This window comes from Neodiprion pinetum, chromosome 4 (assembly GCF_021155775.2).
Source record: "Neodiprion pinetum isolate iyNeoPine1 chromosome 4, iyNeoPine1.2, whole genome shotgun sequence".
Lineage (NCBI taxonomy): Eukaryota > Metazoa > Arthropoda > Insecta > Hymenoptera > Diprionidae > Neodiprion > Neodiprion pinetum.
The window spans coordinates 34,255,104-34,275,988 of record NC_060235.2 but is presented as its reverse complement, the minus strand read 5'-3'; the positions used below and the strand labels follow the sequence as shown (position 1 = coordinate 34,275,988).

General features: G+C 39.7%; 2 protein-coding genes and 1 long non-coding RNA gene across 3 annotated transcripts; 1 reads left to right on the top strand and 2 right to left on the bottom strand.

Annotated features, from left to right (window-relative positions):
• Positions 1–11,465: 11,465 nt before the first annotated feature.
• LOC138190824 (uncharacterized) lies at positions 11,466–13,283 on the bottom strand. Its single transcript, XR_011176920.1, has 3 exons — positions 13,104–13,283; positions 12,735–12,840; positions 11,466–12,012 (listed from the first exon to the last, which is right to left on the bottom strand). It is a non-coding gene; the product is annotated as an uncharacterized lncRNA (long non-coding RNA).
• A 4,070-nt stretch (positions 13,284–17,353) lies between these two features.
• On the top strand, positions 17,354–19,324 carry LOC124217918 (chondroadherin-like). The gene has a single exon (XM_046624085.2). It carries the CDS (start codon positions 17,369–17,371, stop codon positions 18,377–18,379), a length of 1,011 nt encoding a protein of 336 aa, XP_046480041.1. The 5' UTR covers positions 17,354–17,368; the 3' UTR covers positions 18,380–19,324.
• LOC124217917 (leucine-rich repeat-containing protein 15-like) lies at positions 18,615–20,564 on the bottom strand. Its single transcript, XM_046624084.2, has one exon. The coding sequence runs from the start codon at positions 20,305–20,307 to the stop codon at positions 19,291–19,293; it is 1,017 nt and encodes a 338-aa protein (XP_046480040.1). The 5' UTR covers positions 20,308–20,564; the 3' UTR covers positions 18,615–19,290.
• Positions 20,565–20,885: the final 321 nt, after the last annotated feature.

Here is a 20,885-nt window from a genome sequence, read left to right as displayed (position 1 = left end):
AAACTGATGCACGTGTTAATGTCCTTGATATGAGTTTATTTATTTATCTATCGCTAGCTGCTTTTGGATACCTCGACCCTAACAGTTCGTGTAGGTACCTGAGTCTAGCCAGCCATAGACAACGGATTCTCTAATTATTATTATATCTTACCGTTCCTTCTGCCTAAAAATCGACGTTGAAGCATCATCTCAGGCATAAATTGCCTGAGCGCGAACAATGGACACGCGACCTCTTGTGCTGTCTCCGTAAGCTTCTCGCAGCTATTAGTAGCTTAATATGGCATATACATAGTTCAAGCATACGTCATGTATCTAGTCTAGAGAATTATCGAAGAACAAATATTCTTGATCGAATTGACGATTTGGACGATATTAAAACTGGTATATTTCAGCTGTCCGTGCATCGATCGTATTGATGTAGAGTTTGAATGAAAGCTCTTAAAATCTGGAATCGTAAACAACCTGTCAATCATCAAATTTCATCATGAAAGGGGAAAATATGTCATAATATTTTCGCCGGGGAAGTTGAAACGCTTCTCACCGCCGTTGACGGAAGAATATAAAAACAGCTGCCCTTATGGGCTTTGGTGTGACAACCGAAAATCGTCATGCGCTTGCGCCCCTTGAGATGTTCCGACGGCAGAGTTGAGAACTTATTGCAGATCATCAGAGAGTTGCCGATTTCGACATGATGCTGGCTGCATTCACCTTCCGAGCAACACAGTCTTCGCAATGGTAAGCCCAAGCCAGTACTTTGCCTGTGTTTACTTACCAACTTGTCGGTGAAACAAGAGATTAATAATGAGAATAAATTTCTTCCGAAATTCGTAGCAAATCAGTGATTTAATTAAAGTATAAGTACCCGAGAGAAGAATTTATACATAGATCATAAATAATAATGGATCAGATGTAATAATGATGCAGAGACCAAAAAGTATATATGGATATGCGGTCCATGTACGATATTGATATAGATGATCCATTTACGTTTAAGACGTAATGCATACTGTAACTTTCATAATTTTCCAGGAGACAAATTATATTATCTACAATAATACGGCTATAATATGAAAATTGAAGAATTATTCATTTCGAAATAGGATTCTATTCGACACGCGCTCGATGTATTCCATAACATTAATATTCATAATTATTCCAACAACTTTTCATTTGCTCTCTCGATCTTGAATTTTCGTAGGCATAGAATCGAAATGCTGTTTTAGCTAGTGGCAAGTGAAGTATCTACGTTGGGTAGAGAAGCAGAATTGTTTTCGAAAAGTGTTCGTATAAAAAAAAGTTGAGAGTAAGTGTAATACATCACGGATGCGCTAATTTTGATCGAGATGAAATGAATGCTCCGTATGTGAGACGGTATATATTTAACGCAGTGTCCTGATTTGAAGGCCTAAAAAGGTGATTGTAGGCGATTTTTTTTTCACAGGGAGAGAAAAAACCTCGGAAAGCACGAAGGTTCATAAAACTCCGAGTTTATTTTAACACACATTTGAAAGGTACGAGCAAAATTTTTATCATCCAACTGCAGCAGGACGGCAGCGTTATTATTAGTTGACCCGTTAACTGAAGAATATCTTGAGTCAACGGCTGACCATCGAAGGGCCTAGCCGCTTGAGTCTGGAATCGGCAGGAAAGATAAGGTGCGCATTTCTTGTCTGAAATGTGAAAATTAAAATCATCATACATCGTACATCATACATACATAATATTAAAGTTCGAAACCAAATTTTGGATGTTGGGATGTTCAGAAAGTGACGTCACCCAAAATTTTTTCTCTCTTGATCTACATAGACGAAAATCAGTTATCCGAATTTCTCAGTCCGGAAACGACCGCGCAGTAGAGCGGACGTATGAGAATCGCGCTCCGCAAATTTTGAGTACCGGGTTCTCTACCTCCTGGATCCTGCGGTCCGGGTCCGCTTCCTGGTGCAAACTTGACTGCCAGAACAAGCGCCGCGTAGTTTCTACGCTCCAGGTCCGCTTCCTGGTGAAACTCGACTCCAGGAACAAGCGTTCCGTAGTTTCTGCATTCAAGGTGCACTACCTGGTGAAACTTGATTTCCAGGACAAGCGCTCCGTAGTTTCTACGCTCCAGGTCCGCTTCCTGGTGAAACTCGACTTCCGGGACAAACGCTCATTTATTAGTATTCGGAGTACAACCCAAGGTGGTTAGCGGTGGTCGTTGGAGGTGGTTGACGGTGTTTGGAGGTGGTCGGACGTGGTAAGGGGTGGTTGCGGCTGATCGAGGTGGACGAGGAGAACAAGGTGGACGAGGAGGACGAAGATTTTTGCACGGTGAATAAAACACTTTTATACTATTTAATGGCGATTGTATTTATATTTTATCTAAAAATTTTGACAGTTGTCATGTTTTTAATGAATTATTTTAGTTCGTTATTCGCGCAAGCCTAAATTCAGTAGCTATCAATGCGCTAACAAAATTTCTTTCATTTTTTATAATTTTTTCCATCTTCTTGGTATAACGTGTCATTAAAAAAATTATATTAATCCTTACACAATATTTTTGATGTGTTCTTGTACTGAAAATATTTATTACTATTCCAGGTATAACTCGAGGTGGTTATCAGTGGTTGTTGGAGGTTGTTGGCGATGGTTGGGTGTGTTCGAAGGTGGACGAGGAGGAGAACGAGAAATACGAGGACAGCAAGATGGACGAGGATGACTATTATTATAATCTTTTTTACCAGTTCATTTGTTCAGAACTTTTTTATTAGATAGAGAGATTTGATGCAGTAGGAGTAGGATCAGAAGTGAAAACAGCCAGCATTATGTCGAAATCGTCAACTCTCTGATGTTCTGCAATAAGTTCTCAACTCTACCGTTGGAACATCTCTGGGGGCGCAAGCACACGACGATTTTCGGTTGTCACACCAAAACCCATAAGGGGCAACTGTCTTTACATTCTTCTGTCACGCGTGAAGAAATCGATCCTGAAAATGATGGTGACGCCTGTTCGATGTCAGCTGGTGACAAAAATGTGTGGCGAGTAACCTAACATTAGGGTTTGACTTTTAGGCCGCATAGATAGTGAATTTTGTGGCGTGTGTGATTGAAAATGATTAATACATTTTATCGGTCTGTGAGTTTGAAACAAAATTTCATGTCATCAATTTAAATATCTAGATTTGCACCGGTAAATAGTGTTTGCGTGCGAATTCTACAACCATCCATCGAGTGTCAGTATGGAACGTAACTTGTACGATACAGTGAACTGTAATATATTACAGTCGAGGTCACATAGCAATGCAAAAGGATGATTAAATATTAAATAATAAATCTAAATATTACGTCAGAAAGAAAAAGTGCAACGAATGTTATTTGATGCTAAAAATGAGGGATATTGTGTGATGCAGTGATTATCGTAAATTGGAGGTATTACTCAAGTAATGACCTGCGTGCAGGTGCAATGCTCTTTCGCAGAACATAACATGAATGATACTCTATCATTAGTACTTGATGCAACCTGGATTGAAATGAATAAATGATCAAAAATTTGCTCGTCTGTCTTTGCATTTATTTCCCACACATTGTGACGGCCTTTTTCGAATTTCTTTAGGGTCCAATTCGTCTACAAAGGATCGTTCGAAAAAATGACGAAACGGAGAGTTTTTGGCTCCAGAAGCGCAAAAAAAAGATGGAAATTTGCGCCGTTGAAATTTTTCAGGCTGACATTTGCCGATTTTGAGAGATGATAGAATTGGTTTGTTGATACCCTACGTCGATGTGATCTTGCGGGAGATATCAATTGCGTATAGCCTCAAGCCGTGAAAAGCAGCAGGCCGAAAGTTACAGCCAAGAATTGGAAGATTTCCGTCGTAAATTCTCTGCTGTTGATCCCGCACTCTTTTTGCTGCGTTTTCTGAGTTCCTTGGGGTCCAATTGGTTGCAAAAGAGTCAAACGAATCTATTCTGAGACGAAAAATTTTTTGGTCAAAAGAAAAGGAAGGTTAACCCCTTTGTATTTTTGGCGAAAATTTTCGCGATTCTGAAAAGTGCTGAAATCAATTCTTTCAGGCCATATTTCGACGTAATTTTGCGAGAGAAATCGATTGGACGCAGTCCCAATACGCTGCGATCAACGCATCGAAAGTTACAGCCAAAATACGAAAACCTGAATTTTCGACATTTTCCAGCAGGTGTATTTTTCTTCTCAATTTCTCTCCTGTTGATCCCACGCTCTTTTCGCTGCGTTTTCTGAGTTCCTTGGGGTCCAATTGATGGGAAAAGAGTCATACGAATCAATTCTGAGACGAAAAATTTTTGGTCAATAAAAAAGGGAAGGTTAACCCCTTTGTATTTTGGGCGAAAATTTTCGCGATTTTGAAAAGTGCTGAAATCAATTCTTTCAGGCACTATTTCGACGTAATTTTGCGAGAGAAATCGATTGGGCGCAGTCCCAATACGCTGCGATCAACGCATCGGAAGTTACAGCCAAAATACGAAAACCTGAATTTTCGACATTTTTCAGCAGGTGTATTTTTCTTCTCAATTTCTCTCCTGTTGATCCCACGCTCTTTCCGCTGCGTTTTCTGAGTTCCTTGGGGTCCAATTGGTCGGAAAAGAGTCAAACGAATTAATTCTGAGACGAAAAATTTTTTAGTCAAAAAAAAAAGAAGGTTAACCCCTTTGTATTTTTGGCGAAAATTTTCGCGATTTTGAAAAGTGCTGGAATCAATTCTTTCAGGCACTATTCCGACGTAATTTTGCGAGAAAAATCGATTATGCGCAGTCCCAATACGCTGCGATCAACGCATTGAAAGTTACAGCCAAAAAACGGAAACCTGAATTTTCGACATTTTCCAGCAGGTGTATTTTTCTTCTCAATTTCTCTCCTGTTGATCCCACGCTCTTTTCGCTGCGTTTTCTGAGTTCCTTGGGGTCCAATTGGTCGGAAAAGAGTGATACGAATCAATTCTGAGACGAAAAATTTTTTGGTCAAAAAAAAAGGAAGGTTAACCCCTTTGTACTTTTGGCGAAAATTTTCGCGATTTTGAAAAGTGCTGGAATCAATTCTTTCAGGCACTATTCCGACGTAATTTCGCGAGAGAAATCGATTGGACGCAGTCCCAATATGCTGCGATCAACGCATCGAAAGTTACAGCCAAAATACGAAAACCTGAATTTTCGACATTTTCCAGCAGGTGTATTTTTCTTCTCAATTTCTCTCCTGTTGATCCCACGCTCTTTTCGCTGCGTTTTCTGAGTTCCTTGGGGTCCAATTGATGGGAAAAGAGTCATACGAATCAATTCTGAGACGAAAAATTTTTTGGTCAAAAAAAGAGGAAGGTTAACCCCTTTGTATTTTTGGCGAAAATTTTCGCGATTTTGAAAAGTGCTGGAATCAATTCTTTCAGGCACTATTCCGACGTAATTTCGCGAGAGAAATCGATTGGGTGCAGTCCCAATACGCTGCGATCAACGCATCGAAAGTTACAGCCAAAAAACGAAAACCTGAATTTTCGACATTTTTCAGCAGGTGTATTTTTCTTCTCAATTTCTCTCCTGTTGATCCCACGCTCTTTTCGCTGCGTTTTCTGAGTTCCTTGGGGTCCAATTGGTCGGGTAAGAGTCATACGAATCAATTCTGAGACGAAAAATTTTTGGTCAATAAAAAAGGGAAGGTTAACCCCTTTGTATTTTGGGCGAAAATTTTCGCGATTTTGAAAAGTGCTAAAATCAATTCTTTCAGTCACTATTCCGACGTAATTTTGCGAGAGAAATTGATTGGGCGCAGTCCCAATACGCTGCGATCAACGCATCATGAGTTACAGCCAAAAAACGAGAACCTGTGATTTCGACATTTTTCAGCAGGTGCATTTTCCTGCGTATTTTCTCTCCTGTTGATCCCACGCTCTTTTCGCTGCGTTTTCTGAGTTCCTTGGGGTCCAATTGATGGGAAAAGAGTCATACGAATCAATTCTGAGACGAAAAATTTTTTGGTCAAAAAAAGAGGAAGGTTAACCCCTTTGTATTTTTGGCGAAAATTTTCGCGATTTTGAAAAGTGCTGGAATCAATTCTTTCAGGCACTATTCCGACGTAATTTCGCGAGAGAAATCGATTAGGTGCAGTCCCAATACGCTGCGATCAACGCATCGGAAGTTACACCCAAAATACGAAAACCTGAATTTTCGACATTTTCCAGCAGGTGTATTTTTCTTCTCAATTTCTCTCCTGTTGATCCCACGCTCTTTTCGCTGCGTTTTCTGAGTTCCTTGGGGTCCAATTGATGGGAAAAGAGTCATACGAATCAATTCTGAGACGAAAAATTTTTTGGTCAAAAAAAAAGGAAGGTTAACCCCTTTGTATTTTTGGCGAAAATTTTCGCGATTTTGAAAAGTGCTGAAATCAATTCTTTCAGGCCATATTTCGACGTAATTTTGCGAGAGAAATCGATTGGACGCAGTCCCAATACGCTGCGATCAACGCATCGAAAGTTACAGCCAAAAAACGAAAACCTGAATTTTCGCCATTTTTCAGCAGGTGTATTTTTCTTCTCAATTTCTCTCTTGTTGATCCCACGCTCTTTTCGCTGCGTTTTCTGAGTTCCTTGGGGTCCAATTGGTCGGGTAAGAGTCATACGAATCAATTCTGAGACGAAAAATTTTTGGTCAATAAAAAAGGGAAGGTTAACCCCTTTGTATTTTGGGCGAAAATTTTCGCGATTTTGAAAAGCGCTGAAATCAATTCTTTCAGGCACTATTTCGACGTAATTTTGCGAGAGAAATCGATTGGGCGCAGATCCAATACGCTGCGATCAACGCATCGGAAGTTACAGCCAAAATACGAAAACCTGAATTTTCGACATTTTTCAGCAGGTGTATTTTTCTTCTCAATTTCTCTCCTGTTGATCCCACGCTCTTTTCGCTGCGTTTTCTGAGTTCCTTGGGGTCCAATTGGTCGGAAAAGAGTGATACGAATCAATTCTGAGACGAAAAATTTTTTGGTCAAAAAAAAAGGAAGGTTAACCCCTTTGTACTTTTGGCGAAAATTTTCGCGATTTTGAAAAGTGCTGAAATCAATTCTTTCAGTCACTATTCCGACATAATTTTGCGAGAGAAATCGATTGGGCGCAGTCCCAATACGCTGCGATCAACGCATCGAAAGTTACAGCCAAAATACGAAAACCTGAATTTTCGACATTTTTCAGCAGGTGTATTTTTCTTCTCAATTTCTCTCCTGTTGATCCCACGCTCTTTTCGCTGCGTTTTCTGAGTTCCTTGGGGTCCAATTGATGGAAAAAGAGTCATACGAATCAATTCTGAGACGAAAAATTTTTTGGTCAAAAAAAGAGGAAGGTTAACCCCTTTGTATTTTTGGCGAAAATTTTCGCGATTTTGAAAAGTGCTGGAATCAATTCTTTCAGGCACTATTCCGACGTAATTTCGCGAGAGAAATCGATTAGGTGCAGTCCCAATACGCTGCGATCAACGCATCGAAAGTTACAGCCAAAAAACGAAAACCTGAATTTTCGACATTTTTCAGCAGGTGTATTTTTCTTCTCAATTTCTCTCCTGTTGATCCCACGCTCTTTTCGCTGCGTTTTCTGAGTTCCTTGGGGTCCAATTGGTCGGGTAAGAGTCATACGAATCAATTCTGAGACGAAAAATTTTTGGTCAATGAAAAAGGGAAGGTTAACCCCTTTGTATTTTTGGCGAAAATTTTCGCGATTTTGAAAAGTGCTGAAATTAATTCTTTTAGGCACTATTTCGACGTAATTTTGCGAGAGAAATCGATTGGGCGCAGTCCCAATACGCTGCGATCAACGCATCGGAAGTTACACCCAAAATACGAAAACCTGAATTTTCGACATTTTCCAGCAGGTGTATTTTTCTTCTCAATTTCTCTCCTGTTGATCCCACGCTCTTTTCGCTGCGTTTTCTGAGTTCCTTGGGGTCCAATTGATGGGAAAAGAGTCATACGAATCAATTCTGAGACGAAAAATTTTTTGGTCAAAAAAAAAGGAAGGTTAACCCCTTTGTATTTTTGGCGAAAATTTTCGCGATTTTGAAAAGTGCTGGAATCAATTCTTTCAGGCACTATTCCGACGTAATTTTGCGAGAAAAATCGATTATGCGCAGTCCCAATACGCTGCGATCAACGCATTGAAAGTTACAGCCAAAAAACGGAAACCTGAATTTTCGACATTTTCCAGCAGGTGTATTTTTCTTCTCAATTTCTCTCCTGTTGATCCCACGCTCTTTTCGCTGCGTTTTCTGAGTTCCTTGGGGTCCAATTGGTCGAAAAAGAGTCATACGAATCAATTCTGAGACGAAAAATTTTTTGGTCAAAAAAAAAGGAAGGTTAACCCCTTTGTACTTTTGGCGAAAATTTTCGCGATTTTGAAAAGTGCTGAAATCACTTCTTTCAGTCACTATTCCGACATAATTTTGCGAGAGAAATCGATTGGGCGCAGTCCCAATACGCTGCGATCAACGCATCGAAAGTTACAGCCAAAATACGAAAACCTGAATTTTCGACATTTTTCAGCAGGTGTATTTTTCTTCTCAATTTCTCTCCTGTTGATCCCACGCTCTTTTCGCTGCGTTTTCTGAGTTCCTTGGGGTCCAATTGATGGAAAAAGAGTCATACGAATCAATTCTGAGACGAAAAATTTTTTGGTCAAAAAAAGAGGAAGGTTAACCCCTTTGTATTTTTGGCGAAAATTTTCGCGATTTTGAAAAGTGCTGGAATCAATTCTTTCAGGCACTATTCCGACGTAATTTCGCGAGAGAAATCGATTGGGCGCAGTCCCAATACGCTGCGATCAACGCATCGAAAGTTACAGCCAAAATACGAAAACCTGAATTTTCGACATTTTTCAGCAGGTGTATTTTTCTTCTCAATTTCTCTCCTGTTGATCCCACGCTCTTTTCGCTGCGTTTTCTGAGTTCCTTGGGGTCCAATTGGTCGGGTAAGAGTCATACGAATCAATTCTGAGACGAAAAATTTTTGGTCAATGAAAAAGGGAAGGTTAACCCCTTTGTATTTTTGGCGAAAATTTTCGCGATTTTGAAAAGTGCTGAAATTAATTCTTTTAGGCACTATTTCGACGTAATTTTGCGAGAGAAATCGATTGGGCGCAGTCCCAATACGCTGCGATCAACGCATCGGAAGTTACACCCAAAATACGAAAACCTGAATTTTCGACATTTTCCAGCAGGTGTATTTTTCTTCTCAATTTCTCTCCTGTTGATCCCACGCTCTTTTCGCTGCGTTTTCTGAGTTCCTTGGGGTCCAATTGATGGGAAAAGAGTCATACGAATCAATTCTGAGACGAAAAATTTTTTGGTCAAAAAAAAAGGAAGGTTAACCCCTTTGTATTTTTGGCGAAAATTTTCGCGATTTTGAAAAGTGCTGGAATCAATTCTTTCAGGCACTATTCCGACGTAATTTTGCGAGAAAAATCGATTATGCGCAGTCCCAATACGCTGCGATCAACGCATTGAAAGTTACAGCCAAAAAACGGAAACCTGAATTTTCGATATTTTCCAGCAGGTGTATTTTTCTTCTCAATTTCTCTCCTGTTGATCCCACGCTCTTTTCGCTGCGTTTTCTGAGTTCCTTGGGGTCCAATTGATGGGAAAAGAGTCATACGAATCAATTCTGAGACGAAAAATTTTTTGGTCAAAAAAAAAGGAATGTTAACCCCTTTGTATTTTTGGCGAAAATTTTCGCGATTTTGAAAAGTGCTGGAATCAATTCTTTCAGGCACTATTCCGACGTAATTTTGCGAGAAAAATCGATTATGCGCAGTCCTAATACGCTGCGATCAACGCATTGAAAGTTACAGCCAAAAAACGGAAACCTGAATTTTCGACATTTTCCAGCAGGTGTATTTTTCTTCTCAATTTCTCTCCTGTTGATCCCACGCTCTTTTCGCTGCGTTTTCTGAGTTCCTTGGGGTCCAATTGGTCGGAAAAGAGTCATACGAATCAATTCTGAGACGAAAAATTTTTTGGTCAAAAAAAAAGGAAGGTTAACCCCTTTGTACTTTTGGCGAAAATTTTCGCGATTTTGAAAAGTGCTGAAATCACTTCTTTTAGTCACTATTCCGACATAATTTTGCGAGAGAAATCGATTGGGCGCAGTCCCAATACGCTGCGATCAACGCATCATAAGTTACAGCCAAAAAACGAGAACCTGTGATTTCGACATTTTTCAGCAGGTGCATTTTCCTTCGTATTTTCTCTCCTGTTGATCCCACGCTCTTTTCGCTGCGTTTTCTGAGTTCCTTGGGGTCCAATTGGTCGGGTAAGAGTCATACGAATCAATTCTGAGACGAAAAATTTTTTGGTCAAAAAAAAAGGAAGGTTAACCCCTTTGTATTTTTGGCGAAAATTTTCGCGATTTTGAAAATTGCTGAAATCAATTCTTTCAGGCACTATTTCGACGTAATTTTGCGAGAGAAATCGATTGGGCGCAGTCCCAATACGCTGCGATCAACGCATTGAAAGTTACAGCCAAAAAACGGAAACCTGAATTTTCGACATTTTCCAGCAGGTGTATTTTTCTTCTCAATTTCTCTCCTGTTGATCCCACGCTCTTTTCGCTGCGTTTTCTGAGTTCCTTGGGGTCCAATTGGTCGGAAAAGAGTCATACGAATCAATTCTGAGACGAAAAATTTTTTGGTCAAAAAAAAAGGAAGGTTAACCCCTTTGTACTTTTGGCGAAAATTTTCGCGATTTTGAAAAGTGCTGAAATCAATTCTTTCAGTCACTATTCCGACATAATTTTGCGAGAGAAATCGATCGGGCGCAGTCCCAATACGCTGCGATCAACGCATCATAAGTTACAGCCAAAAAACGAGAACCTGTGATTTCGACATTTTTCAGCAGGTGCATTTTCCTTCGTATTTTCTCTTCTGTTGATCCCACGCTCTTTTCGCTGCGTTTTCTGAGTTCCTTGGGGTCCAATTGGTCGGGTAAGAGTCATACGAATCAATTCTGAGACGAAAAATTTTTCTGTCAAAAACAAAGGAACGTTAACCCCTTTGTATTTTGGGCGAAAATTTTCGCTATTTTGAAAAGTGCTGGAATCAATTCTTTCAGGCACTATTCCGACGTAATTTTGCGAGAGAAATCGATTGGGCGCAGCCCCAATACGCTGCGATCAACGCATCATAAGTTACAGCCAAAAAACGAAAACCTGTGTTACGTGGGGGTGAGGGTGTACTGAGCGGTGGTAGTTAATGAATAATTGAATAATTAAGCTCATACGCAACGACAATGAATAATCATTGAAACAAAGAAAAGACCTACCTTTCGATAAGCCGGTAATTTGTAGGATCGTGTTGCTATAGTCCTGTACAGGTCTGTGAGGTTTGTTTAAATTGTTGAGGCAATTTTATAATAATAAAAATGGGAAAAAGGTCGTTCAAAATAAATTCTTTTTATTTGATTTAACTGGTAAAAGATGAAGTTTATTCTGTTTCGATTTGGTGATTGAAATGTCAGGTAACAATTAATGGTGATAATGATATAAGAGCCGAAAGTAACAATTCATAAAGTGTTTAAGCTTATACAAATCGTGTGTTATTCTATTCTTGAGGATATTATTGTTTGGTACCAAGAACATTCACTCTGAACGATGGTTAACTAGCTGGTCGTGATTATTGTATTGTATCTCTCTTTTTAGATTATCTTCAATCAATTATATATCCTATTGTTAAGTCTCGTTGGTAAATTCCTGGAATACAATAAGTATGATTTAATTGGGGGTAGTGAAGCTAGCCACCAATTCTAGACTTGCTTTTGAATGAATATTACTGAAGTAAATTTTGATTATAAAGGTGAAACTAGAATTCGTTCAATTTCGAAGATTAACACTCGGATTGACTTAGCTTTAGGTGAATCGGTCGACGAGATTGAGAGCCGTCGGATCGTGTCGGTCTGCGTCGGTAGAATTCTGGACCAGGGCCTCACCTCAAGTTTGGAAGAGTTGATCAATCGAACGATGTTGAACGTCGGTCACTTAGCCTTTGTAGATTCAGAATGATATCTTATTATTGAAAGTTTGAAAGTGTTTATTTTATGATTTTGATGTATGTTAAAAATGATTGCAATGATTATTTATTAAAAACGCTAATGTAGCTATTATTATTATTACTTAAGATTACCTGATTCGGTTGAATCAGGGCCGAACTCAATTTAATTATGGAAAATGGAATGGCATAAAAATGTCTATTCTCGAAATGATGAGATTTAGTAAAGCACATAAAAGATGGAAACGTAGAAGATAGTGAGTCTCTTGCAGCTAACAGAATAATTGAATGCTCGAATTTGACGAATTAGTGCGAGACTTTAGGTCGGTCACAACTAAGATTTTCCGAACGCTACTCTTGCTCGAGGAGTAGGAGTAGGAGTAAAAGTAGGAGTAGCAGAACGAGTAGAAGTAGCAACAGGAGTAGGTGTAGGAGTTGGAGAAGTGTGGGAGTAGAAATAGAAGTAGGAGTAAGAGTTAGAGTGGAGTGGAAAGGGGGAGGGAGAGGAGGAGGGGGAGGAAGTGGGGGTGGGGGTGGGGTAGGGTAGGGTAGTCCTACTCCTACTCCTACCCCTACCCCTACCCCTACCCCTACCCCTACCCCTACCCCTACCCCTACCCCTACCCCTACCCTACCCTACCCCCTGCCCTACCCGACCCGATCCGACCCCACCATAATCACAATTGCCATTAAATATTATGAAAATGTTTTACACACCATGCACAAATCCTCGTCCTCCTCCTTGACCACCTTCGACCACCTCCAACCACCGCCAACCACCTCCAACGACCACCGCTAACGACCTCGGGTTATACCTTGAATACTAATGAATATTTTCAGTATTAGAACACATCAAAAATATTGTGTAAGGATTAATATAATATTTTTATTGACACATTTTACCAAGAAGATTATGAGATAATTGTAAAAAATCATAGAAATTTTATTAGCGCACTGATAGCTACTGAAACTGGGCTAGCGCGAAAAATGAATTGAAATAATTCATTGTAAACATGACAAATTTAAAAAATTCAGGTCAAATATAATTACAATTGCCATTAAATATTATGAAAATGTTCTACTCACCATGCACAAATTCTCGTCCTCCTCCTGGTCCACCTCCGACCACCTCCAACCACCGCCAACCACCTCCAACGATCACCGCTAACGACTTCGGGTTATACCTCGAAGACTAATTAATATTTTTAGTATTAGAACTCATCAAACATAGTCTGTAAGGATCAATGTAATTTATTTATCGACACATTTCACCAAGAAGATTATGAGAAAATTATAAAAAATTATAGAATTTAATCTATTATAAACACGACAAGTTCAAAAAATTTTAGATAAAATTACAATTACCATTCAATATTATAAAAATGTTATACTCACCGTGTACAAATAGGAACATAGCTTTTTCTTATTGGTTTACATAAAAATAATTCATTATTTGTTATTCATTCTGTACTTTTATCGTATACAAATGGTTAAAAACTGAAAGCAATCAATAATTATATAGCTAAATATTTAAGTAACGCCGAAAAAAGGTCAATAATAAAGTCAGATAATGGAGAAAAAATATTTTTCATGTCGGTTCAAAGTGAAAACCGGATACTTTAAATGCTACTATATGAAAGATCGGGAAAAGTGCACAAAAGTTTTTTTTTTTTTTTAAATCAATCAAATACGATAATTTCGAAGCGAAACGTTGATTGTCGGCTATTTTTTTTTAATGGGAGATAACTAACGAAGCTTTTTAAAATTTCGAGTGTATTTTAACTCACATTTCGACAGTACAAGAAAATTTTACTTATCATCAATTGTCGCAAAATGGCGAAGTTATTAGCTGGCCATTGAAGCGCCTCACCGCTGGAATCTCGAATTGGCACGAAAGATGGAGTGCGTAACCTTTGTCTGGAATGTAAAAACTAAAATTACTTTGAATTGACATATATTTTTATCATTGATGAACTAAAAATCTCAGAAAAAAACGTTAAATCACATTCATTTTTGTTGAGAATTTTCTTGGTAAAATTTGTTACTTTTTACGTTTGAGCTAGACAAATAATATGATAACACGGTTTTTTGAGTTATTTTGGTACATCGATAATAGAATGGCGCGCGAATTAAAAATAATTAGTTTTAAAACACTCGCTCGCTAAATTTCGTTCCAAGTCGGATGCCTAGTGTAACTGGTTTTTGTACTCGTGCGCTCGCTCACTCGTTGTCAGTGTTTTACCAGATGACATAGTTGTAGGGGTGACTGGGGCACGATGAGTCCACAAAAATCCTGGTATTTGCTTCACAGTATACAGAATGAACACTGTCTTTGTGCATGCGACACAAACCGAATCTGCCCGTGAAATTTTGTCAATATAATGCTACAAATCACGCTTACACATGCATGTAAGTATAACGTATTCTGATTTTACGACAATAAATTTCGTCAAAAAATACCACAGAACAATCAGCCAAGTGCTGATGGATTTGAAATACTACGCACAGCAATTTTAGCTGTAATCTAACGACGTTATTGTCATTTATTCCTATGTATACAATGCCAACCACTCACCAATTGCAATTTTTTGATCTTGGTCGTTCGATTTTGAAGCATATTGGTTCGATAGTACAAGAAGTTTTCAATAATCGAACTTGTAAAGTTGAAAATCAGTCCGGAAGGTCAAAAGTCATCTGGTCAAGGACCTGGACAGACAGAACTCCGGAGCCCTTGTCCTGGAAGTCGAGTTTCACCCGGAAGCGGACCTGGAGCGCAGAAACTACGCAGCGCTTGGTCATAAGTCACCAGGTCAAGAACCTGGACAGCCAGAACTACGGAGCACTTTTTCTGGATGTCAAAATCCACCAGGTGGAGGACCTGGATGACCAGAACGGAAAATTAGTCCCAAAGGTCAAACGTCACCAGGTCAAGGACCTGGATAGCCAGAACTACGGAGCGCTTGTCCTGGAACTCGAGTTTCACAGATAGTGGACCTTGAGCGCAGAAACTACGGAGCGCTTGTCCTGGAAGTTGAGTATCACCAGGTAGCCGACCTTGAGCATAGAAACTACGCAGCGTTTGTCCTGAAAGTCGAGTTTCACAGGTAGTGGATCTTGAGCGCAGAAACCACGGAGCACTTGTCCTGGAACTCGAGTTGCACCAGGAAATGGATCCGGAGCGCAGGATCCAGGAGGTAGAGAGCCTGGCACTCGAAATTTGCGGACCGCGATTTTCATCCGTCCGATCTACTGCGCGGTTGTTTCCAGACTGCGGAATTCGGCTAGCTGATTTTCGATCAATGAGGTCAAGAGAAAAACTATGGTTGCTACGAATGTCGGTGCGAGCCCGTTAGGTAGAATCGATAGAGTAGATCCCTCCAAATTTCTCAGGCCCACCTGGGCCCACTTGCCCGCCGAAAAACTGGTCACAAAAATTTACCCAGGGGTTTCCGTATTTATATTCTTCAGTCGACGCCTGAGGCATACTGTAAACGATGTGTACAATTCAAAGATATTTGGCATCGAGTGATGAAATTCTTACACACACAAGTGTTTCCCGAGAAACAAACTTGGTGTCACTCTCAAGTTCAAATCAAATCGCTGCATATGCTACGGATACTTGTCACACGGTTTTCCTGATGTCAAGAAATAATATCTGGTGGGTGTGGAAATCAATATCCACAACAGTTTTGTTTCCACGGCTACGAGTCAGCGCTCAAATGTCCGTGAGCACAGTTCTCGCGAAGCAACATTCATCGTTACAACTTTTACTCATCCGAATTTAACCTACTAGATTTAATTGTATCGGTGACATTACCGAGTGTCTGGTTTTATCAACATAAAACATTTCCGTGGCAGTTACGTCCACCTTCATCTTGATCTTGAGCTCATTGAGAAATGCCCGAACTCCCGTGTCCTTGCAGCGAAGGTAGGGCGCAGACCTCCATTGAAGAACCTTCAAAACCACCAGGACCTTCTACCAGTGAAATTTACCGGACTTGCAATTTACCGATGAGGTTCATGTACCCCAGTAAGCCAACAACTTTTACTCCTAAGTTCTGTGACCCTAGTTTTCTCCTTGTAGTCACGCTAGTGCCAGACGAATCAAACGCAGAGTTCGTACAAGTATACGTCAACTCAGATGTAGGTAGCGTGTAAATCATTTCACCGTGACTTCTACCATCTTAGCGTTTACTGCAAACTGCATAAAGTCGTAAAGAGAGAAAAGTGTTCGACACTTGCTCTTTCATGAACTTTTTTTTCTTCTCCTTTGCGTGCGTACGTGTGTGTGTGCGTAGAACCGTGATTTATGTCTCCGGCAGTATAGGTTGAAACCAGTATCGTCATACTCAATCACGTGGTCAATGCAAAGATCACTGCCAGTAAAAAAATTGTCGCATGATTATTTGCACGATTTTATTGTCACGATTAAAAACTAATTCTGGTTCTAAGTCATATCATGACGAACTATTATAACTGAAATTTTACCCATCTGATTGATGAAGACTGATTACACTTTGGACTACCCGTTCATTGTACCATATCGTCATGCTGCTACATACTTTGCTCAATGTAGCAAGACAATGGATACTGCTTGCTGACTGTGTTTAGCTGACGCTAAACCGTGACGATCAATGCACTCCTGTGAGACGACCTTCTTATCTTCTACTCGCATTTTTGTAACCAACAATAATCAGCATTAGCCCCCTGTTAGTCACTAGTTCTCAAAGCTTCAGATAACTTATTTATAGACGAGAGTATACATATGTTTACTATGGGTAGTCAGTTTTCACTGTTGTAATTTCGATTCGGTTTCTCGGGCCAGAAGAGGACATTCCAAAGATCGATAAAATGATAAATTACAATAATCTATGGTCCACAGATTTGTTATATAATTGACATAAAAGGTTTCGAGCCGATCAAAATTTTAGTGCCACCAAAAGTGGGCTACGGTTCGGATTAGATCTTGTCACAGTAAGCGCTATATGGTATATGCCGAAAGAAAGTTTAATGATAAGCAATACTTTGAAGTTCAAATCTGGAGCAGGCTATGGTGATGTTTTATCTGTTCAACTGCCTACAGTCGATGGAAGGTGCAATGAAATCTTAACTTTCCCACTTGTGATGCCGAAGGCTTGAAATAGCTCATTTCGTCGCGCGACCCGGCGTGAAGACAACCTTCGAGTTACGACACACGCATTATGCCCATTATATTCATGTGAAGGCTTCGGGCGTATCTCTTAGACATACCATGTGTGGGAGAGGACGTCTGTTTAGCTGCCTCCACGCCTCCCTTGTGTGGGAACAGTAGAAGCATGTGAGTTCAGTGCATCCTGAGCGTTTGCGGCGCCATGTCACCGCTGGTAATACTCGGCATTTTGTGGTTGGCATTACTTGTCAGTGGTTTTACGGATAGTACGGAATGCCAGATTTACAATAACCTTGACGTATGCATGGAGGGTACCAAGCTCCATAGCGTCTCTTTCGTGGATGTGAGGGCCGTTCAAACGATAGACGATATTGAGTTGCATTTGGAGAATCTTGGTATCACGGAAATATCGAATAACGCTTTTGCAGATGTTAGAAATGCCTCCTCTCTCTACCTCAAGGAAAACAAGATATCAAAAATTTCTATAAACTTTTGTCAATTCATGGACCAACTGACTTATTTGGACCTGTGCAATAATACCATAAGTGAAATAGAAGACGGCAGTTTTTCCAGGCTGATTAGCTTGGAGACTTTGCTACTCGACTACAACAGTCTGACGACTTTTCATCACCACACGTGGAAGGGCCTATCGCACCTGCACGAGCTTTATCTGACCAACAATAGCATCGTGCTGAAAAAGAACATGTTCAAAGGACTGAGGCACCTCGAGACTTTGGCACTTGACGCAAATGGAATAACCAAAATCCCCGTTGGAACCCTCAACGGTCTGCCAAACCTGGATCTACTTTATCTATCTCGAAATTTGCTATCTAGCGTAAATGCCGAGGTATTTCGCAACCTAGGTGAAGTGAACGAACTCGATCTGGGCAGAAATCGCATCTCTACAATCCCCGATGGAGTCTTCAGACACCTCAGAAATCTCGAGTCACTATGGCTCAATGGAAACCATCTGACGACGCTGCAGGCGGGTGCGTTTGATGGTTTGGAAAACCTTTCGTCCCTTTTCCTCAACGGCAACGATTTTCGCAGTGTCGAACTTACCACTTTTGAGCGAATGAAAAACGTTACCATTGAACCTGGATTCCGAGTAAGCGGTTCAATCGTCAGGAAATTCAACACATTTCAGGGAAGATTCAAATGCACCAATTGTGATTACCAGGAACCATACGACTGCGAGAAAATTAATGATTAGACACTGAGTCACCTCGATCCACAAGTATCTTTTCATCCATTCTTCTTCTTAGAAACGTACAACAAACGTACAATACGTATATTTAAGGATGTCTTTTTTTCTCGTTTGTCCACATGATCAATGTGAAGTATGTGAATCACGTCTTATTTCTTTGGATAGATTTGAAGATTAGAACTCATCCGATAATTCTATTGAGCATTTGAAAAATCGACTGAATAAATTTTTCTATCTCATATTATAGGTTCGGAATATTAGCTTTATTTAATTAGCTCACTGACGTGGCTACGCTTGCACAGAATTAGAATATTGATAGATGTTTGAGCGTAAATGTACCATGTCTTCAACCTAACAATATTAACATAGTGGACGCCTGTGTGAAGCGTTGTGTTTATCAGGTAATGACAAATGTGGCATGCATCCAGATAACAAGTTCATATATTATTACGATTCACTTCATTTATAAAATATTATAAACGACTATGGTGATACACATATAATCATACAGGAACTCAATGTATCCAATATTACTATCATTTCATATACGAGCGTCCTTTATTTTTACTTTTTTATCTCTGCAGCTTGAGGTTAATTCAAACATACTCACGATATTGTAAAATGAGACATGTGTGATAACTTATATTTTTCTTACAATTAGCAATAAATATGGTAAGATACAAAATTGACACGAGAAAAATACATCGTACTTATAAACACGTCGAAAAACAATGACCTATTTTGTGTTTATCACAGCCTTTCACAGCTGTTGCAGCTGAAAAATTTGATGAAATATCGGGCTTACTACGATATATGACTTTACCTATTAACTCAATAATTAATTCTTTGTCTGTAGCATTACAGTCTCGATACAAATAAATGACATTCGCATAATTTGTGTGATATTCTTATTCCAATTAAAGAACGGAGAACATTGCGGAGCAGTGATAAGGTGAAAAAAAACCATCAGAGTTATTACAAATAAGCCAGTGAGATGTTGCATTGGCGAAATTCTTCTGAACTTCTTGGGATAGATCGCATTTAAATCCAGGCTCAATATTGACACTTTGCATCTTGCTAAAAACTGCGACGTTGAACATCAGTAGTGGATTACCATTCAGGTATAACTTGTTCAGGTTTGTGAACCATTTGAAAATGTTGTCAGAGCCGAGAACCTGAATTTGATTGTCATTTAGCCACAAGTCCGTCAACTTCGTTAGTCCCCTGAAGGTATGTTTGCGAAGAGTAGAAATGGTATTCATTGAAAGATCGAGTTCCTTTAATTGTCCCAATGTTTCAAAGTACGCTTTCGAAATAGCGGTCAACTTATTATTGGAAAGATCTAACCGCTGAAGTTGATCCAGGCCGTCGAAACTGCCCAGAGAAATCGCCGAGATATTCGCCCCAGATAATTCGAGCAGTTTCAGTGTCGACAATCCTGTGAATCCATCTCTCGTTAGGATAAAAGGATTTTCGTTTAATTTCAATACTCGCAGATTTTTCAGTCCGCTTCTGACGCCATCTTCAAGTCCACTCAAGCGATTATAGCTTAATTCCAACTCTAACAAATTTGGCAGAGTATCAAAGGCTCCATTAGCAACGTCCATAATTGTATTATTGAAAAAATTCACCATCTTGAGGTCCCTCAGACCATGAAACATGCCTGCTGCCAGGGTAGTCAATTTGTTGTCTGCCATCATGAGGGTCTGGGTCGTCTCGCAACCGTTGAAAGCCCCAGGCTCAATGTATCTGATGCCTGCGCCATTTATCACGATATCCTGTTCCGAAGTCACTCTTATAAGACTGGAGTTGTTCACATATTTACGATGCTCCGGGCTACTGTGGGAGGTCATTCGCATTGCAACCTCCGGTCGAATGTCGGTTTTCACGAGGACGATCAGCGGAACGAAAAATAGAATCAACATTCCGCGCATATTTTATTGGACTGGAATTAGGATATGTCTGCTATTAAGCTCGAATTGACCGTAACAAGTAGACAGCGGTACGCAACTCTGATTTTTCCCCGCTCGTTTCATTCTTATATTGCTTTTGATATCACTTTCCCTGCCACGGCGTCACTTATTGACAGTACATTATACAGATATATCAATCTTAACGCTTACAGTACAGGTCATTAATTTTTCTTGTTTACTTGAATTGGATAACCTCCAAGTTTCAGACTAACAAGTGTAATGTAAACCTCACAACCACCGTGCGGAGAAAGCTGACCAAAATATATGAATACAAAAAAACGACCCTACAATTCTGGAAGATATTTTTTTTTTTTTCTTTAAGGAATGATCTCAATGCCAGAGCTAAAGCGATGTTTTCTTAGTCCGCCAATATTCAACGTATCAACCCGACAGAAGCACAGGTTAAATAGATATCCGATAGACTTGTTTACCAGAAATGTTGTGATGTGCAAAAAAAATTATTTCGAATAATACTTGAAGAAATCATTAAGCTATCGATTATTCAAATGAGAAAAAATTATAAGTAAATAAATTTCATC

Coding starts and splice junctions, on each gene's coding strand:
- LOC124217918 (XM_046624085.2), top strand. CDS start 17,369: ATGTCACCGCTGGTAATACTCGGCATTTTGTGGTTGGCATTACTTGTC.
- LOC124217917 (XM_046624084.2), bottom strand. CDS start 20,307: ATGCGCGGAATGTTGATTCTATTTTTCGTTCCGCTGATCGTCCTCGTG.